The 18,109-nt window shown below is 32.5% G+C and overlaps 2 protein-coding genes and 2 long non-coding RNA genes across 28 annotated transcripts in view; 3 read left to right on the top strand and 1 right to left on the bottom strand.

The window, feature by feature from the left end:
• LOC107992684 (collagen alpha chain CG42342) overlaps positions 1-18,109 on the top strand; it is a 194,021-nt gene that overhangs the window by 61,461 nt on the left and 114,451 nt on the right. The gene's annotated exons all lie outside the window — the stretch shown is intronic.
• Positions 33-3,289, top strand: LOC133667084 (uncharacterized). 2 transcript variants are annotated; one of them, XR_009832231.1, is made up of 3 exons: positions 50-661; positions 1,398-1,660; positions 1,877-3,289. It is a non-coding gene; the product is annotated as an uncharacterized LOC133667084 (long non-coding RNA). The 2 variants fall into 2 exon arrangements; XR_009832230.1 differs by lacking the exon at positions 1,877-3,289 and having other exon boundaries at positions 33-661; positions 1,398-1,766.
• LOC108003684 (uncharacterized) lies at positions 5,827-10,203 on the top strand. 2 transcript variants are annotated; one of them, XR_009832236.1, is made up of 5 exons: positions 7,654-7,919; positions 8,047-8,685; positions 8,800-8,914; positions 9,050-9,260; positions 9,334-10,203. It is a non-coding gene; the product is annotated as an uncharacterized LOC108003684 (long non-coding RNA). The 2 variants fall into 2 exon arrangements; XR_009832235.1 differs by having other exon boundaries at positions 5,827-8,685.
• Positions 12,781-16,644, bottom strand: LOC107993294 (protein mesh-like). Of its 4 annotated transcripts, none has more exons than XM_062083223.1 (5): positions 16,257-16,644; positions 14,810-15,009; positions 14,162-14,349; positions 13,746-14,058; positions 12,781-12,997 (listed from the first exon to the last, which is right to left on the bottom strand). In XM_062083223.1, exons 1-5 carry the CDS (start codon positions 16,540-16,542, stop codon positions 12,836-12,838), a joined length of 1,149 nt encoding a protein of 382 aa, XP_061939207.1. In that variant the 5' UTR covers positions 16,543-16,644; the 3' UTR covers positions 12,781-12,835. The 4 variants fall into 4 exon arrangements, with proteins under 4 accessions (XP_061939207.1, XP_061939206.1, XP_061939208.1 ...); XM_062083222.1 differs by having other exon boundaries at positions 16,224-16,616; XM_062083224.1 differs by having other exon boundaries at positions 16,317-16,611.

The raw sequence follows: 18,109 nt of genomic DNA, 5'->3' as shown, positions 1-18,109 counted from the left end.
AAAAAAATTAAAGCTAAAGATTTGTCTAAAATTAAAACTACAATGTTTTCACAAATATATATCACGTCGAACGAGGGTGCAACCACAGACATTTTAAATTTCCCCCCAAAATATCCGGATTGGCCTCCACGTTGGGAAACACTGATCTAATAAATAGCGATACGCGTGCTGAAGCCACGCCGTCAGTATTGCATACACATGGGAGGAGGAGCGTGGCATTAACCGCGGACGCGGCCTAGAATGCGTTACAAAGCGTTCGATCGGATTAAGCGGCTAATAGCCAGTCTATAATAATAATCCCGACATAATAACGTGGTATTACGCGAAGGATCGGGCTACACCGTATAATTTCGTCGCGGCGTGGTCGCACCCAACCGCCAAAAGGGCTAACCTAAATCTCGGTTTCGTACCTTGCTCGAGAAAGAAGATGATGATCGGCTATCGCTGCCAAAACCGATTAGCCATCGATTTTAAAGTCGATCGCACACAGCCTCTCTCGACTCGTCGATTATTTTCTTTAATATCTTCCTCGTTGAAATAAGTTTCGAATAAAGTTGTTGCGTTACTTCTTCTATTGGCTTATCGTCTTTTGGTTGGAAGATAAACGTGGTATGTGATTAAAAGAATCTTTAATTCGATTCGATTAAAATTTATTGGAAAAGTAAGTATTTTTCTTGCGATGATATTTTTTGAAAAATATTTTCATTACGAATCATCTATAATTATTTGTAAAAGTATAAAATAACGATTTTAACAAAGAATTGATATCGAATATTAGAAATTTTTCATCGTGTGTTTAAAATTGGATTTAAATCTATGAATATCTCTTCAAACGGAAATATCATTTCAATGAGAAAAAAAAAACATTTAGGGATTAAAACACTCGTGTTTACATTTTAATCGTCTTCGATCTAAAATATTTCAAACATTGTTCCATTTGTGCACACGTGTGTACACAATTTCCGACAAATGATGAAAGAAATTTTCTCATTTCGTTTCTTTTATCCCGTCCCACTCGACACGTACGAAACGAAATCACAATGAAATATCACGCAGAGTTTCGTTTATTCGAAACATCTTCTTTTTACCTCGAACTTTAACGATTTAACCTTAACGTCGCTTCCACGCGAATGCGTTTAAAACGTAATTGAAAAATCTCGTTGCCACTTGGCAATGAATAAAACATAACCTCATCCTTTGAGTTTCCATGCATCGCAGGCAATTCTGATTTCGTATAATTGCATCGTAATCAAATTTATGCAAAATTTATAAATTGGCTGTAATCCTTCCCCTCCTCCTCTTTTTTTTTTCTTTTTTTTTTTTTTTTATTATATCTATCCGACACACCATTGATTCAACGTTTCCACCTTCGATAACTCGTTTTATTTTTCTTTCAGACAATTTTATACACCGTTTGTGAAACGGATGAAAAGAGCGAAAAAACGAAAAGGAGGATTAAGGATAGAAACTCAATTTACGTTTAATCAATTCGAGGAGTTCGAAGGGAGTACAAAGGGATATCGAGGAAAGCGCGAAATGCAAAAGGGCGGGGGAAGAAGGGGGGGAGTAAATCGAGGGAGAAAGGAAAAACGGTGGAATATTTCTTATGGTGCCTCGAGAATTCTCGATGGGACACGTGTGTTCGAAATTATTCGAATAAGTGATTATCTTAATATCTATTATTCGAAGCTTTGTTATTCAAACAATACACGTTCTAGAAATTCATTTCTCTTAGCAGACTTTATGTAATAAAGATCCATATTTGAGAATTATTTAATTTTTAAAACGTTTATTTTTAATAATAAAAGAAAGTGAAAAAGGAAAGGATTAAAATTAAAGTTGGAATAATTAAACGAAATATATAATAATTTTCCAGTTGGAATATTTCTCATCGAGGATCCTCGACGACGGAATTCGGAAGAAGAGTCAACGATTCTGGCAACGCGTTGAATATCCATTGGTTCGAAGATTCGTTGGCCGATTCTCAGTCGTCTAACTTGCATCTCTCGGCTGCCTTTTCGTTTTTACGATCTTACTCCTGCTCGCGGTGTTCCATTCTTCTTACTCTTGTTCGAGACGTTGTACGTAGGCCTGGACGGATTCTGGTTTTCCTTCGGATAGGTGAAGTAGCGATGGGATTAAGCGCGTCGCAAGTTGACGAACAAGATTCGAATCTTTTGTAGGTAATTTTTGATTGTAGAAAGTAATTCCAAGTGGAATGGATTCGGTGATTCTTCCATTTAAAATCAAGTTTTTTATATATTTGTGACATACGATGTCTTTATTTCCAAATATTTAAGAATTTCCATTTTCAAAAGATATTGATAAAAATCTACTAAATTAAATAACTAATAAATTTAATCTTCTGTATTCTAAAACTTCACTCGTCGAATATTCTATCAATCTTGAAAGGATCGACTTGTACAATATATTTTACCAACAAACTTTCGAAAAATCGAAAATATTCTCAAATGAAAAGTTGACGCGAATCAATCGTTCTCTCGATTTTTCTATAAAGATAATCATCAAGATTTCGCAGAACACTCGGAAAGAAGTGAATTTTTTTCATTAAATTCGAGTTTGATCCCATCGCTAGGTGACAAAGACAGGTCGAGGACCACGCAGAACAGAATCTTTCGTTCGATGTTGTCGCGACACTCCTCCGGCCGTCTCGACGAGTTAGTTGCTCTCAGTCTGTCGTCTTATCGCCGTGACATCGGCAAGAGAATTATTATCGAACTCGATCGGCACGAGGGGAATTTATTAAAAGCTGACCGGTGCACCGATCGCTATTTACTTCTCCGTTTATTAGATTCGTTTTTATCGTTGGATATTGACTCTGACTACTTCGATTTATCTATAGAATTCTCGAGATCTCCGTGTCCGGATAAGAGCATAAATACGAGCCTATTACTTAACTCTTACTTTACGTGAAACACGTGAAGAATGAGATATTTTTTTATTGTTAAATATTTTCCAAAAGAATGTGAAATCTTTATATATAATTTCTGATATTCTCGCTAATTATTATTAATATCGTTTTAAAAGAATACAGATTTATATTCTTATGAGGTGTCTCGAAAATATGAGAACTCGATTATTTTCCTCTGCAAAAATATTTCATTTTGTTGGCGAGTTTTTGAAAATGTATAAATATTTTGCTCGTACATCATTTGCATATACAGAAATTAATAATAAATATAATGTACAAAAATACAAAAATATATAAAATGTCTAAAGTAAATTTAATATTTATGATTGCAAAATAAAATATATTTTTACTTGAATGATACTTACGAGTGTCTAGTTAAAGTTCACGATAGATTTATATATAGGGTGTCTCGAAAATACGAGAACATTTAACTCGATTATTTTCCTTTGCAAAAATATTTATTTTAACTTTGTTGGCGAGTTTTTGAAAATATATAAAATGTCTAAAGTAAATTTAATATTTATGATTGCAAAATAAAATATATTTTTACTTGAATATTATGAGTGTCTAGTTAAAGTTCACGATAGATTTATATATAGGGTGTCCCGAAAATACGAGAACATTTAACTCGATTATTTTCTTTTGCAAAAATATTTATTTTGGCTTTGTTGGCGAATTTTTGAAAATATATAAAATATCTAAAGTAAATTTAATCTTTATCATTGCAAAATAAAAGATATTTTTACTTGAATATTATGAGTGTTTAGTTAAAGTTTATAATAGATTTATATATAGGGTGTCTTGAAAATACGAGAACATTTAACTCGATTATTTTCTTTTGCAAAAATATTTATTTTGGCTTTGTTGGCGAATTTTTGAAAATATATAAAATGTCTAAAGTAAATTTAATCTTTAAAAATATATTTTTACTTGAATGATACTTGCGAGTCTAGTCAAAGTTCACGATAGATTTATATATAGGGTGTCTTGAAAATACGAGAACATTTAACTCGATTATTTTCCTTTGCAAAAATGTTCATTTTGGCTTTGTTGGCGAATTTTTGAAAATATATAAGATATCTAAAGTAAATTTAATCTTTATCATTGCAAAATAAAAAATATTTTTACTTGAATATTATGAGTGTTTAGTTAAAGTTTATAATAGATTTATATATAGGGTGTCTTGAAAATACGAGAACATTTAACTCGATTATTTTTGCAAAAACGTTTATCTTGACTTTTTTAATAAGTTTTTAAAAATACGTACATCTTTTACGATTTTTATGTACATTTATATTATACAAAAAATTAATAATAATATACGAAGTTTAGGAATAATTTTAAAATTGGAGGAAAAAAAGGAACGAATTTGCATAAATCTACTTATAAGTGCAATACTACGTGCAATACTTATATCCCTTTCACCCGATCTTATCAATTTTGAACTCATTGCGCACAATTCACAAGGTATTCGGAGTTAGCGTGTTTAAAAGCGGCATTTGATTCCCAACTATACGAACAATTTGATATCGCGGACCAAATTGATCTCTTCTCACTCCTAAACCTCCACTCCGCCTCAGAATTGCGAACTTCGCTCAAATGTGTCAAATTGTGCATTCGAACCAATTCCTCCTCGTCTGATAACCTCGTTCCACGTGTAACGTTTGGACCGCAGCCAGATTGTGTCAAACAAACAAATACAACGCGAGCAAATCACACGCATGTTCGACAGATAACAAAAATTTAGGATAAATTTTTTTTAACAATTCGATCGATTTCAATAATTCGAATCCATCCACTCGTTCTTGTTGATAATTATTCGACGAGAGTTGCGCGAAATGGAAACATTTTCCCCTATTTGAAAACTTACGATTTGATAATAATAATAATGATAAAAAAAAAATCTTGGTACATTTTCATATTCGAAAAAATGAAGCAAACGACAAATACCAAAGTTACGTTTCTATTATCGTTGTTTATGGAGGGAATAAAAACGTGCGATAGATATAAAATTCTATTCTTCCGTACTCGAAACAATATTCTTTTTATTCCATCGATCGATTAAAGATGCATCGATGGCAATGTTATAAAATTTCAAAGCAATTGTATTTTCTTTCATCGTATCGCGCCCGCTTTCGAAATACGTCGATACGGAAAATACGCGTGTGAAATATTGATGCATCTCGATATTTCCAATATCTATATTCTCTTATACACATTTTTTTTTATTTTATTTTATCTTATTCCATCCTCTATTTTAATTGGAATTAAAATTATTCTACACATTTCTTTCGCTTTTTTAATAATAATTTTATAGATAGAAATTTTCTATTCTATAAACTTGTGATCTTGAAATTGATCGTGAAAAATAAATAAAATTAATAATAATTCAGGGAGTTAAATTATTTCTTGCTTCAATAGTTCTTCGTCTTCTAGTTGTTTAGTATAAAGTGACTGGGAATCCTTTAAAATCGAGTTATGGAACGTTGAAAATTTCGAAGGGATTTTTTTTTTTTTTTTTAACTTGGAACTTCTTTATCTTCTTTACAGTTTGGTACAGGGTAAGAAGACGACAAAGTTCAAAGTTAACGTAATATCGAGTATTTTAAAGCAAATTTTTTTTTTTCCTTTCTCTCTTTCTTTTACTTTTAGAATTTCTCCACTTTTCTCGGTTCAATGTGAGGTAATAAAACACGTCAGGTATAGAAATATGCAACTTCGAAATAGCTAATAAATTTTTTAGCTTACATAATTTTCTTAATTAATTCTTTGATGGTGCGTCGAAAATTAATATCCACGAATTATTTTATGATTCGTCGTAGAAAAGATTCGGTTTTTGATAAATTATCATTTCTGATCAAAGAGATATTCATCGAGTATAAAGAAAATATGATATATCCGACGAAAAGATTATTTCTTTCCAATTTTGTGAGAATTCTATTTTTACATCTTCGACGTAATCTAATCTACTTGCATTAATCTAACGATAAAGAAAAATTCGAGTTAAATCTACGATTATATAACACGATGAATGATTGGTTAAAGAAGATTAAGATTATTTTTTCCATTACTCTGCAATTCTATTTTCGTTTATCTTCATTTACTAATGGCAGAGGATAAGTAAAATTGATAATTACTGCAATGTTTATTAAGGATGAAACTCACAGAAATTACATCGTACCATGAACAAACCGGTTAAAATTGACAAAAATTACGTTTCATGCCTTCAGCCAATCTACTAATGGCGAGGAAAAAAATTCACAAATTGAATCTACTAATATCTGTTATGTAATAATATTTAATTATATAAAAAGAATCGATAAGATCATCTCTCCTATTTTTACTATTATCAATGGCGAGAAATAAAATTTAAGAAAATATTGACAAGATTATTTCCATACTTTCGATTAATATACTAATAATAGAAAGAATATATAAGTCACTCAAACATCGTATTATCCTTAATTCAACGTTTATCGACGTATCGATCACCCTATTTATAACTGTTACATCAGTTACACTCGTATCGTAAAGATAGAAGGGAAAGGCACTATTAAAATTTCGAGAAAAAGTTGCAAAAGTGTGAAAACGATCGATCTTCACAGAACCAGCCCTGCCTAAAAGTCGTTTCCTGGTGGCGAGACGACCCAGTTACCCAACAACATTGGAATCAATAGATCGCGTCAACACTCTGTTGCACGTCGATGATGTTGTTTCCTTTCGAAAATGCGATAGTAGACGCTGACCCGATGTACGCAATGTTTATCTCGTAAACAGAACGAGCATGGGCGTTCGATATCTGTTTATAATCCGTGTAAATATCATTGTCATTCAAACGACGGCTATTAATAGTTAATAAATGGAAAATAAACGGGGAAAACATCGCTCGCCGGTCAATGATACGCATCGCGATCTCACTTTTCGATTGAACTTTACGCGCACGCTCGAATTCGAATATTCGAATAATTATTGAACCTAATGGAAAATTGTAATTGATAAAGTTGTCGATATTTCTGGAGAAATTTTTTACTTTGATTACTTTTTTTCCAATTTTTTCGAATTAATAAATAGAGAATGATGCAAAGCGTTTAAAACGTCATCGTTCTCTTGGATTCATTTTTTATCTCGATATAGAGAAATCAAGCGAAATCACGAAATCGAAGATCGACACGACCCAATTGACCTTTCAGCCGTAAAGCTTCCACTTTCCACCGGTTAAAAATAATTTTATCATTTTATCTCGGAGCTCGTACAATTTTCGTTCCTCTAAGAAAAGAATGCCTAGAATCAACGAACGTGGAGCCATCTGTTTCGATCTGTTCAAAATCTGACCAGACCTCTTCCTTTCTTTTCCTTTTCTCTCTCTCTCTTTTCCACGGATCGCGGCCCGATACGTTTCGTCCAATATCCACGAGACCGTCCGTTCGCCCTTAAAACGAACTATTATGGCTACAATGCAGCTGGATACTGGATTTCCTCGGCTTGATTCGCCTCGACACGGTCCACTGGGTAACCTCAATTTCCCTACAGGTCACACAGTAGGTACTCCCCTCAGGAGACACAGGATTACTCGGGATACCTATTACAGACGACGAACGTGGAACTATCGTTCCTATCGAGCCTGAATAATGCGAACGTTATTCCTCGAAATGAGTTTTGGGTGTTCAGAGTGGGTCGGCCTCGCTCTGTTGACGCATATCGGCGATGCACGTGTCCGCGCATGCGCGTGCGCGTGTGTGCGCGACTGTTTACCTATCGTGTTTGCAACGTGTCTGATAATCGATTTGCAAGGTGTTTCGTGCTATTAATTGGGCTGGGATAATTTCGTTAGTTCGATTTTTGAATAAATTCCTGCCTCGATTTGTAACGCGAAGAAGGAAGGAAGGAAGAAAGGCACGAGTTCGAGTTACGATTTTTCAATTTCAAGATTGAGGTTAACGTTGTATTTATATTTCGATTTCGAAATGAATTAATAAGATTGATTCTTGTAAGTACACATTGAAAAGTATATTTAAAAATTTCTTTTACTATCGATAAGATATCAAAGTCGCTTCTTCGTTTTTTTTTCTTTTTCTTTTTCGTTTCTTCAAATATGGTAAATTCGGTGAACAAAGTCTCCATTCATCTTCCCACATCTTTCTCTTCATCACGAACAAGGGTTGCTTCCAAACCAATAGGATTATATCTGCAATGGTTTCGGATTCCCTGATAAGCAGATTAAATAAATAATTGAATATAAACCTCTTAACCTGTTAGAATCGCGAATATAATTCCCAATATAAACCGGAAAAGGTGCTGGTTTCTCGAGAAAGGATAAAATCGATAATTCAAAATTTCTCGCGCGAGTTTCTAATAAATCCCATAAACTAATCCGAGAAATTAAACACGAAAGATGTTAATTCCACTTATTTTTCCAAAATGTTCCATTTCGAATATGAAAGTTAACACTTTTAATGGAGAATTATTATATTATTTCAAGAAACGATAGTAAAAAAAAAAATATCTCGTGAAATAATTTGGAAAATTTTCTTCCCTTATGACAAATCACTTTGCACCAATCACACACAAATTGTTGTCTAAAAATTATCGAATCGATGTGGATATTTTCTTTCCTAAAAAATTGCATTTGCACGACGTGTAAATCTGAGTGGAGTAAAGCTATTTTGAACGCGAATTACGGATGGTCTAATTAAGGCAATCTCTCGGCCAACGTCGTTAATGATCCAGTAACGCCGTTTACATTACATTACGCGGTATGTACAGTTAGTATATATATATATATGGAGTCAAAGCAATGCATGATGTAACTGCTCATTGTCTCGTTTAGCGTGAAGCGAATTATATTATTAAAATTTTGATGCTGATAGGATATAATGAACGATTGGCGTGAAATTGGATCGAAAATTATTATGCGACAAATTGGGAGAGGAGGACGAGGATTTTTATATTAATCGATCATCGTTAAGTACGTAAGATAAGAAGGTATGAGAGAAGATACGATGAATTGTATTTAATTCTTTTTTTAAATTTCTTTTATACAATTACGTTATTATTACGAACTCGAAACGAATAATAATGCGATGTTTAAAGGAAAATTCGATTTACATTTCTCGACAGACATCAATCTCAATCGTTGGACGATACATCAATGTGTAATGGATTCAACCTGTAAGAAAAAAAACTTGCCTTGTGATGTTCAGAATACGTAACACATATACGTGTGTGCAATAAATCCTAAGGTGAAGGGAAAAAAGGATTATATCTATCTGGAATAAATTCAATCTGAAAATAAAAATTGTGACATCCAATACGTGTAATAGAATCCACGGTAAGTACATTTAATACATGCGCATATATCAACTTTATTCAAAACGTTTCATATAAAATTTTCCTTATGAAAGGACAAATAGTTAATACAGTAACATATTTATATTAAATATCATAATTCCATGATCTAAAGAAAAATTGTCTTGCAATGACAATATATATATATATGTAATAAAGTTTCCTTGATCACATATCAAATGAAATAAAGATTGCTTCACATTTATCTGCAACAAATCCAATCTGAGAAAGAAAAATTATGAAACAAATATTAAATATTCCAAGTATCTATTGATTATGAAAAATTACCTTGTAACGTGTAACAAAATTTACTTAACTGTATCAAGTGAAAAAAGATTGCTTCACGGTTACATTTATCTGCAACAAATCCAATCTGAGAAAGAAAAATTATGAAACATACGTGCATGCACAAATGTAAAATATATATGGAAAAGAAATTTATAATACATTCAAAACATTGAATATTCCAAGTATCTATTGATTATGAAAAATTGCCTTATGAATGACAATATATATATATATGCAATAAAGTTCCCTTGACCACATATCAAATGAAGGAAAAATTGCTTCATCTATCTACAACAAATCCAATCTGAACAAGAATGTGTATGCACAAATATAAAATACATATGGAATGAAGAGAGATTCCTTTATAACGTATTCGAAACGTTTAATACACATTATTTATCATAAAGAGAAAAATTGTAAAATATGCACAAATATAAAAATACGTATATATCGAATGAAAAGAGATTGGTTTATGATATTCAAAACATTTGATACATTCATATTTATTCGAGGAACGCACGTATATCTATCCACAATAAATCCAACCCGGAGAAGAAAAATTGGCTTACGACGATCGACTTACGTAACGCAATTTGCATACATATTAAAAAAAAAAAAAAAAAAAAGAAGAAGAAGAAGAAGAAGAAAGAAAAAGTTGCAGCAAAGAGTGTGCACACGATATACAGACAGATATGAAAGGCCTTTTCTATGGAGTACACGAGAGAGAGAAGTAACGGAAATATTGTGAGACGGGTAGGAAATGCCTTGCGGTGCAATGGTTTAACTCGTTTGCGTGTGAAAAGGAGGAGAACCCTTTAAGCCTCACCGTGGCAACGTTATTGCGAATGCTCCTCCTTTTCCACATACTTGACACGTGTGTATACACACGGGGCTTTTCCACAAGGTTCAAAGGTTGACTGCGTATTTAACGTTGCAGAGTGTCACTTATACCTTTTGGAGAGTGTCGTCTATTGTTTGTTGGTTAAATCAGTGAAGTGATTGGGTAAATAATATGTATATATATTTTTTGAATGTCTGTTGTTTGCACAAAGATTTCCTGTTTTGATAGAGAAATAAAAACAGAAGAAATAAGGGAAAGTGAAAGAAGGGAAAGAATGGAGATGTATAATAATTATTAGGTAATATTAGTTATAATCAATAATGAATAGAGATTATTTGCTTAAAGATTTTTTGTTATTTTAATGGAAAAATAGAAAATGGATGAAGGAATAATGGAAATGGAGGATGAGAATGGAAGAATAGTTCTTCTTCTTCTTTTTTTTATAAAGAAATAGAAGGAAAAGGGACAATATGTAAATGGAGAATAAGAATAGAAGAATATAAGGTAATAGAGATGATAGAAAATTAAGATTATGATGTGATTGACCTGAGAGAAAAATATTTGAGGATGAAACGGAGTAGATCTGATTAAAATTCAAAGCGGGATGAATATTTAATTAGACAAGTATCAAGTATTTCAAAATTGTTAAATTTGAATATTTATATCACAAAATTTTCTCTTCTTTCTATTTTTGATAATTCTATAGTATTTTTTTGAATATTTCAAATAAACTCGATTACTTAGTAAACGTTATTGAATTAACTTAAATATTGATTTTAAATTTACTAAAAATTAATAAGTAAATATTAACAATTTTTATTTAATTATTAATTATACAAAGGAAAAGAGAAAGAGAGAGCGTTACTAACAAGCATAAATCATGAAAGTGTCTAAGAGGCACGTTTGGAGCACAAAGGATTAAACTTAGTTCAGTTTGGCCAACTACTTTTTTGCTAACTGCTTGGACATCTCTAGTTTATTCACTTTGGAAATTCCCTTGTGTAACGATTCAACTATGAATGTTCAAATGCGTATAAAACAACACAAAATAAATTATATAACATCAATTCTCTGCAACGATCAAATCTTAATAAGCGCTCAATTTTAACGATATAATTTTCCAATAACCAATAATCCATCGTGAGAAAAACTCTTATAAATTTTACAAATCATGTTCTTAATTTAGAAACATAGAAATGACCGAATCAAATGATTCTTTAAAATAAAAACCAGAGGAAAAAGATGAAAGTTTATCGGAAAACGATTAAAAAATATATATTCCACTTCAGAAGAATCACTGACAACACCCATCAACACCGATCGCTTCCCATCGAATCGAATCGAATCGAATCGTCCCGCGCGATTAAGGATCTCCTCTCAAAAATCAAATGGCGCCGCCCCCAAACGAATGAAGCAATGAATACACCTCGCTACGCGTGGAAATCCGTGATCGTAAATCAGGCACCAGTTGGCCAGGCCACTGGCTCTCTAATCTATTCGAGGCTGGCTGGTGGCGCGCACCACACTTGGCACACACCGTGTACACACGTGTAATCTAGGAACCTAGTGTCCGTCGTTCGGCTATTTATAGAGGGAGGGAAAAATGGCCCGTGTCGATATATCGATTCGCGCCGACCTCCGTCTTCGACCCTCCCCTCCCTCGTGCGCCGATGTATCACCAACCGACGCTTCTGAACCGCTTCTTACGCCGTTTTCTGAATTTCGAGACGGATTCCCTCCCCCTCCCCCCCCGAATTTTTACCACGGAATCGCGGGGAGGGGGTATTTTTATTTTTCTGATTTTTCGCAGTGGTCGAGAGTTGGAGGAGGAGGTATTTTTAAGCTTTGCGTTTTCGAATTGGAGAGTTAGGATTTTGTTGATTTTGTAGGGGGATTGGGAGGTCCAGAGATGGTACAATTTGTGTGGAATGGAATTCTTTTCCGTCGAGTAACATCATTATGTTACAGAGATTGTAACGATAGCGTGCAATGAATATTTTATACAGCAGAAGAGTAGGTGTAAATTATATTGCACACGGATGAGTGAAATTAATTAAAAATAATGATAATTTTTCCGAAATCTCGTCGATAATCAATCAAGAAAAGAAATTTAAAGGTTTGGTTAAATTATATTGTAGTTATTCTTTGGAAGAAGTCATTAATGATATTTCTTTCTATTCAATAAAACTTGGAATCACGAAGATCTCTCGAAATAAATTATCTCAAAATCTCAAAATAAATTCAGAATGGCTGCTTCGTGAATAAAATTTGGTAAAACGTAGCAAATGTTCGATTTATCAATTAATTGAAAATCGCAACAATTGTATCGAGATTTATTTTAAGTTAGGAAAGAGTTGTGTGCACCAGCCAGTTATTTCTCTATTCATAAACAGCTTTTAAAATCTTTATTGTAATTTTATAATATACAATTAGCTGCAAATTGCAGGAATTATTTTTTCGTCTATCTTGAACATGTGTCGTCCTGGAAAACCGTTTACCCATCCTCCTCTGGTTAGATCACGTATGTGCGGCGTTTGAGAGTAAGGCTCGTACTCGTAGCTTCCTGTGCCGTTTCCGGCGTTGAAACCAACCTGAAAGAATCGGATGATGTTATATTAAATTCGTGATTAATTAATAAAGATATTTCAAAACGGGTTAAAATTCTTCCAAAATTTCTACATTTGCACGATATAAAATAAAAATATAGCACTATGATGGCTGATTCAATTTTGAAAATTTCTTAGAAGAAAGGCTCCTTAACACTTGCTTAAAATCTCGTTTAAGAATTAACTTGGTGATCTCTCTTCTTGGACCGAACTGCGAATATTTATTTGCGTTTGATTTCTTTAAAACATCGCTTCACGGATTCCTAAACTGTTCACCTATAGTCTTGCAAAGCGTGGATCTCAAATTGGACCGTGATATCGAACTACATTTCGGAATAGGAATATTATTTTCAAAGTTTTTCAATTTTGTAAGCTTGCAATGAAATTAGTTGGAGCGAAGATGAGCTTGGTTTTTCGTTATTGGATAACGAAATTATTTCTATTCGTTAAGAAATTGATGGAGAGAGGGAAAATAGAAGCATATTTTCTTTCTTCGCGTGTAAAGATAAATTAAAATATGATATAAAAGTATTTGCGAAATCATTTTAAATTAGCCGAGAAATCCATCGAAGAGAGGAGTTAAAAATCAAAGAAACGGCATACACAAAAATCTAACAAAATGATTCAAGAAAAGAGCCTGCTCGAAAAATTAACAAATCTCCATCTTAATGATTCGTTCGACGATTTTCAATCTTAATGTTCAGGAAATGCAATACAAATAACGTAAACTTACGAATGCTGAAATACCGCCATCGCCGTGCACAGTGTCGCCACCGGCCTCCGTGTGACTGGTCCATTCGACGTCCACGTAATTGAACATCGCGTACGTGCTCGCCTCGTCGGTCGCTAGCACCATCTGGAAAGTGTTGGTGGTGTAAAGAGAATTGTCGACGCCACCTATGAACGATACGTTCTTCCACGTGACGGTGATCGCGTGTTTCGGCACGAAGGCCCCCGCCCCCGTACCCTCCCGAACGTCCCACTTGAGACGCTCGCGCATCTCGACTCCCAATTGGTCTTTCCTCGTTCGTAAATCTCGTTCGATCCTAAAAATTTCGCGACGAATTATTCAAAAGTGGCTCGATCAAGCGTTGATGTAAAATTTTATTTACATTCTTTTCATCGGTCAGTTTTATTTTTATATTATACCTAAAGTATACACCTGGCTTTCTCCGGTCTCTGTCCGTCGACCGTATTTTCCCTATACGACATTTGCTGAAAAATATCCCTATGAAACTGGGGTCGTTCTCCTTCGGCCAACGTCTGACCGGGAACACGAGGGGGTACGTGTAACGTTCTGGAGGGTCGGTGAACTCTAAGTAACCGTTCACCGATACCTGGAAAGGATTTTATTTTTATAATAATCGAACGATTGTCGAATTATCAACGCTCGAGAGACAAGTGAAAGATATATGTTCGGAAAGTAATCTGGTTATTTTTTTTTCGCGATGAAACGCAAAGTCGCGATCGTGAATGGAAAGAAAAATACAGAGTCGAATTTTTCTCATAAACAAATTCACGTGAAATCTGTGGAAATATATAAGAAACGAATAATAATTTTCGAAAAAGTTTTTCTATATTTTTTTCTATATTTGCATTAAATCAAACGCAATGTTGATTTTATATATTTAATTATACGTCATTTGCATGTATAATTTATAAATAAATCGTAATAAAAAATGACATTGTTTTGAAAAGATTAAATCTCAAGAGCTGGAAAAAAATAATAATTTCGAAGATCATCTCAAGTTGTTATTTCGAAAACTCGAATGGACGAGGAGGAGAGGGACAACTTACTCTGGTGTAATTGAATCTGAATCCGAAGAAGGGCAGTTGAAAACTGAAATTCTTGGTCGTTTGAGGTGTCCAGGCTTGGATTTCCTCCAGATAATCGTCCTCGAAGAACCAGTACACGAACTCTGATCTGATCTCTTTCAATCTTTCCTCCGTCAACACGTAATCCGAGCACCGAACTTGATGGACCCGTGAATTGGGATCTGTGAAGAACACAAGTCGATTAATCAATTATTTTATCGCGCAGAACTGCGTGGAACAGTTTTCATTCATTGAACGAGGTTTCAGAAAAATATTTTAAAAGTAAAAATGGATATTATAGTTTTTTTTTTTACTGTGACAATCATCGTTTAAGATTCAAGAATCTGATTATATTATTTCTTAAGAAATTAAATATTTATGAAACGTCAGTTTGATAAAACAAAATAAGGTTCATCCAGGTTCGAATTTTAACATTAACATCGATAATTAATCGTATCGAAAATTATCAAAATTTCGTGGAAAGAGTATTAATTAATTTTAAAAGGCCAAAACAAAATGCAAAATGTTGATTGCTACTGTAAAAATATAAATATTATTTCTAAACAAGTTAAGTTAGATAAGAGAGAAGACAGAAAAACTTCAATCGCTTATAAACAGATAAATAAGTTGCGAGCAATTTTTATATATTTCCTTTTTTCGTTTTTCTTAGAATATCCTTCAGATATAATACAAATATTGTATAATGACATTAGTCATCTAACATTTTAGCATAAAATCAAAAAAGAAGTTTTCAATTAAAAAAAATATCCTTCAGATATAATACAACTTGTATAATGATTTAATATATAGTCATCTAACACTTCAGCATAAAATCAAGAAAGAAGTTTTCAATTAAGAAAAATATCCTTCAGATATAATACAAATATTGTATAATGACATTAGTCATCTAATATTTCAGCATAAAATCAAGAAAGAACTTTTCAATTAAAAAAAATATCTTTCAGATATAATACAACTTATATAATGATTTAATATATAGTCATCTAACATTTCAGCATAAAATCAAGAAAGAACTTTTCAATTAAGAAAAATATCCTTCAGATATAATACAAATATTGTATAATGACATTATAGTCATCTAACATTTCAGCATAAAATCAAGAAAGAATTTTTCAATTAAGAAAAATATCCTTCAGATATAATACAAATATTGTATAATGACATTATAGTCATCTAATATTTCAGCATAAAATCAAGGAAGAAGTTTTCAATTAAGAAAAATATCCTTCAGATATAATATAATATATAGTATAATGATATTATAGTCGTTTAACATTTCAGCATAAAATCAAAAAAGAAGTTTTCAATTAAAAAAAAATATCTTTAGAATTCATCCAAAATTTATTACATCTCGTATATTTTCCATCAACTCTACCAGATAGATGGGAAACCGCGATTTCTTCCTTACATCGTGCTTCATAATTATCATCATCGACGCTTGTCAGGATGTTTTCCTTTTCTTCCTCACCCTTGTCACGATTGCTTCTATCTTCGTTCAGCCCCGTTGCCTCTGATAAATTATTCCACGTTTCGTTCGATGATTCTCCATTATTTTCATCATTTCCTTGAAAAATCGATTTCTCGTACTTTGTAGATTCGTCTGACACATTTTCGATCTCCGCAGATGCCTCGTTGATCGGCAGCAGAGGAAGAAAGCACAAGGAAACTATAAACGCAAAGACACGATTTTGCATTTTTTTTAAATAAAGAGTAAATCAATCGATTTATTGAACGAGAATTGAGCTGAGAATTGAGCTCGGTTTAATATAAATAGCGAATTGAGTAGTAGTATCAGTTACACGCGATAACATTTATCTACTTGCTATTTAATTTTGTGAGATAAAGATGAGATTAATGAAAAAAGTGTAAATAGTAAATAGTAATTTTTTATTGGGACGAAAAATAAGTTGTAAGTTGAGAATTAGAAAAAAAAATTTTTTGAAAGAAGAGATACATTTATGAATGTAGATGTCTCGTTCTTTTTGGCATTTCCATTTTCTCTTTTTTTTTTTTTGGAATGCAAAACGTGACGTGAACTAGCCACGTGTGTGTCACGAGACGTCAATGTCAGTATGTAACAGTCAGGTGTTTGCCAGGTAAAATTTTTCTTTGTTTTCGCGAGAATGAACATTGCATTTGGGTAAAATCTTTGTTTTATTTTTCGAGAAATATCAGAAATACTTATTTCGATTTTGAAAATATCTATGGCACCGATATCTATTAAATGCCGAATAAAATTTGATAAAAAAGTAACAATTTTTCAAAATTTTTCAAAATTCAAATATTGTAAAATAAAATTATCTGTAATTTATAGATAGGAATGAAAAGTGACCTGGTTCGATTGTTGGTACATTAAAATTATATTTTATCCAAAAAATCTCAAAAGCATCGATACGATCATTCTTATCAAATTTAATAAAAAATTTAATAAAAAAGGATTATTAAAATTGTTTAACAAAATTTCAATCTCAAATTTTCGAAATAAAATATAAATATCGAGTCCTTCTTTCACAAGAAAATTCAAATAAAATGAAATAATTTATAATTCATAAATGAATGAAAAGTGCATATTGAAATCATACTTTTTCCAAAAAATCTCAAAAGCATCAATCATCCTTATCGTCAAATTTAATAAAGAAGGATTATTAAAATTGTTTAACAATATTTCAATCTCTTTCGAAATAAAATATAAATATCGAGTCTTTCTTTCACAAGAAAATTCAAATACCGTGAAATGAAATAATTTATAATTCATAAATGAATGAAAAGTGATCTGGATCGATTATGTTAAAATTATTTAACAAAAATAAGATATTCGGTCAGATGTCCAATTACAATCGACCCATCACATGTATAAATTTATAACATAACATAAAATTTAACAAAATTTAAGAGATTCCCAAAAACTAGAACGATATAATAAAAAAAAAAATACAATCTTTTAAAAACTCTCTCATTAACACCAATTAATTCATTCAACAAAACTTTCTCCACAATTCTCCAGAGGGCACCACTCCTCCCAAATACTCGACTATCAATATCTCAACAACCTCAAATTCGATTTCCCCGGAATGGGAATGAAGAGGAGCATAAATTCCCCTCCCCGAGAACAGAAAAAGAAGCAAAGAGCATCTTGCAGATTTATCGCCGGATTTTCGAAATCAGCCTCATCGAGAGAAAGAAATGATCGGCTCTTTCGAGCGAAAACGGATCTCCTTTCCTTGGCTTCGTTTACCTGGTTGAACGGCCGATTCCCGTCGG

The sequence above is a fragment of the Apis cerana genome, linkage group LG12 (genome assembly GCF_029169275.1).
Source record: "Apis cerana isolate GH-2021 linkage group LG12, AcerK_1.0, whole genome shotgun sequence".
Classification (NCBI taxonomy): Eukaryota; Metazoa; Arthropoda; class Insecta; order Hymenoptera; family Apidae; genus Apis; species Apis cerana.
This window is presented reverse-complemented; position numbering and strand designations above follow the sequence as displayed.

Bases quoted from the DNA above. Each gene is read 5' to 3' on its own strand.
- LOC107993294 (XM_062083221.1), bottom strand. From the start codon at position 16,542: ATGCAAAATCGTGTCTTTGCGTTTATAGTTTCCTTGTGCTTTCTTCCT. The intron at 14,350-14,809 runs GTAAGTTGTCCC...AATCCTTTCCAG, and splicing joins TCAGATTCAATTACACCAGA to GTATCGGTGAACGGTTACTT. The intron at 14,059-14,161 runs GTATAATATAAA...CGAAATTTTTAG, and splicing joins AAGCCAGGTGTATACTTTAG to GATCGAACGAGATTTACGAA.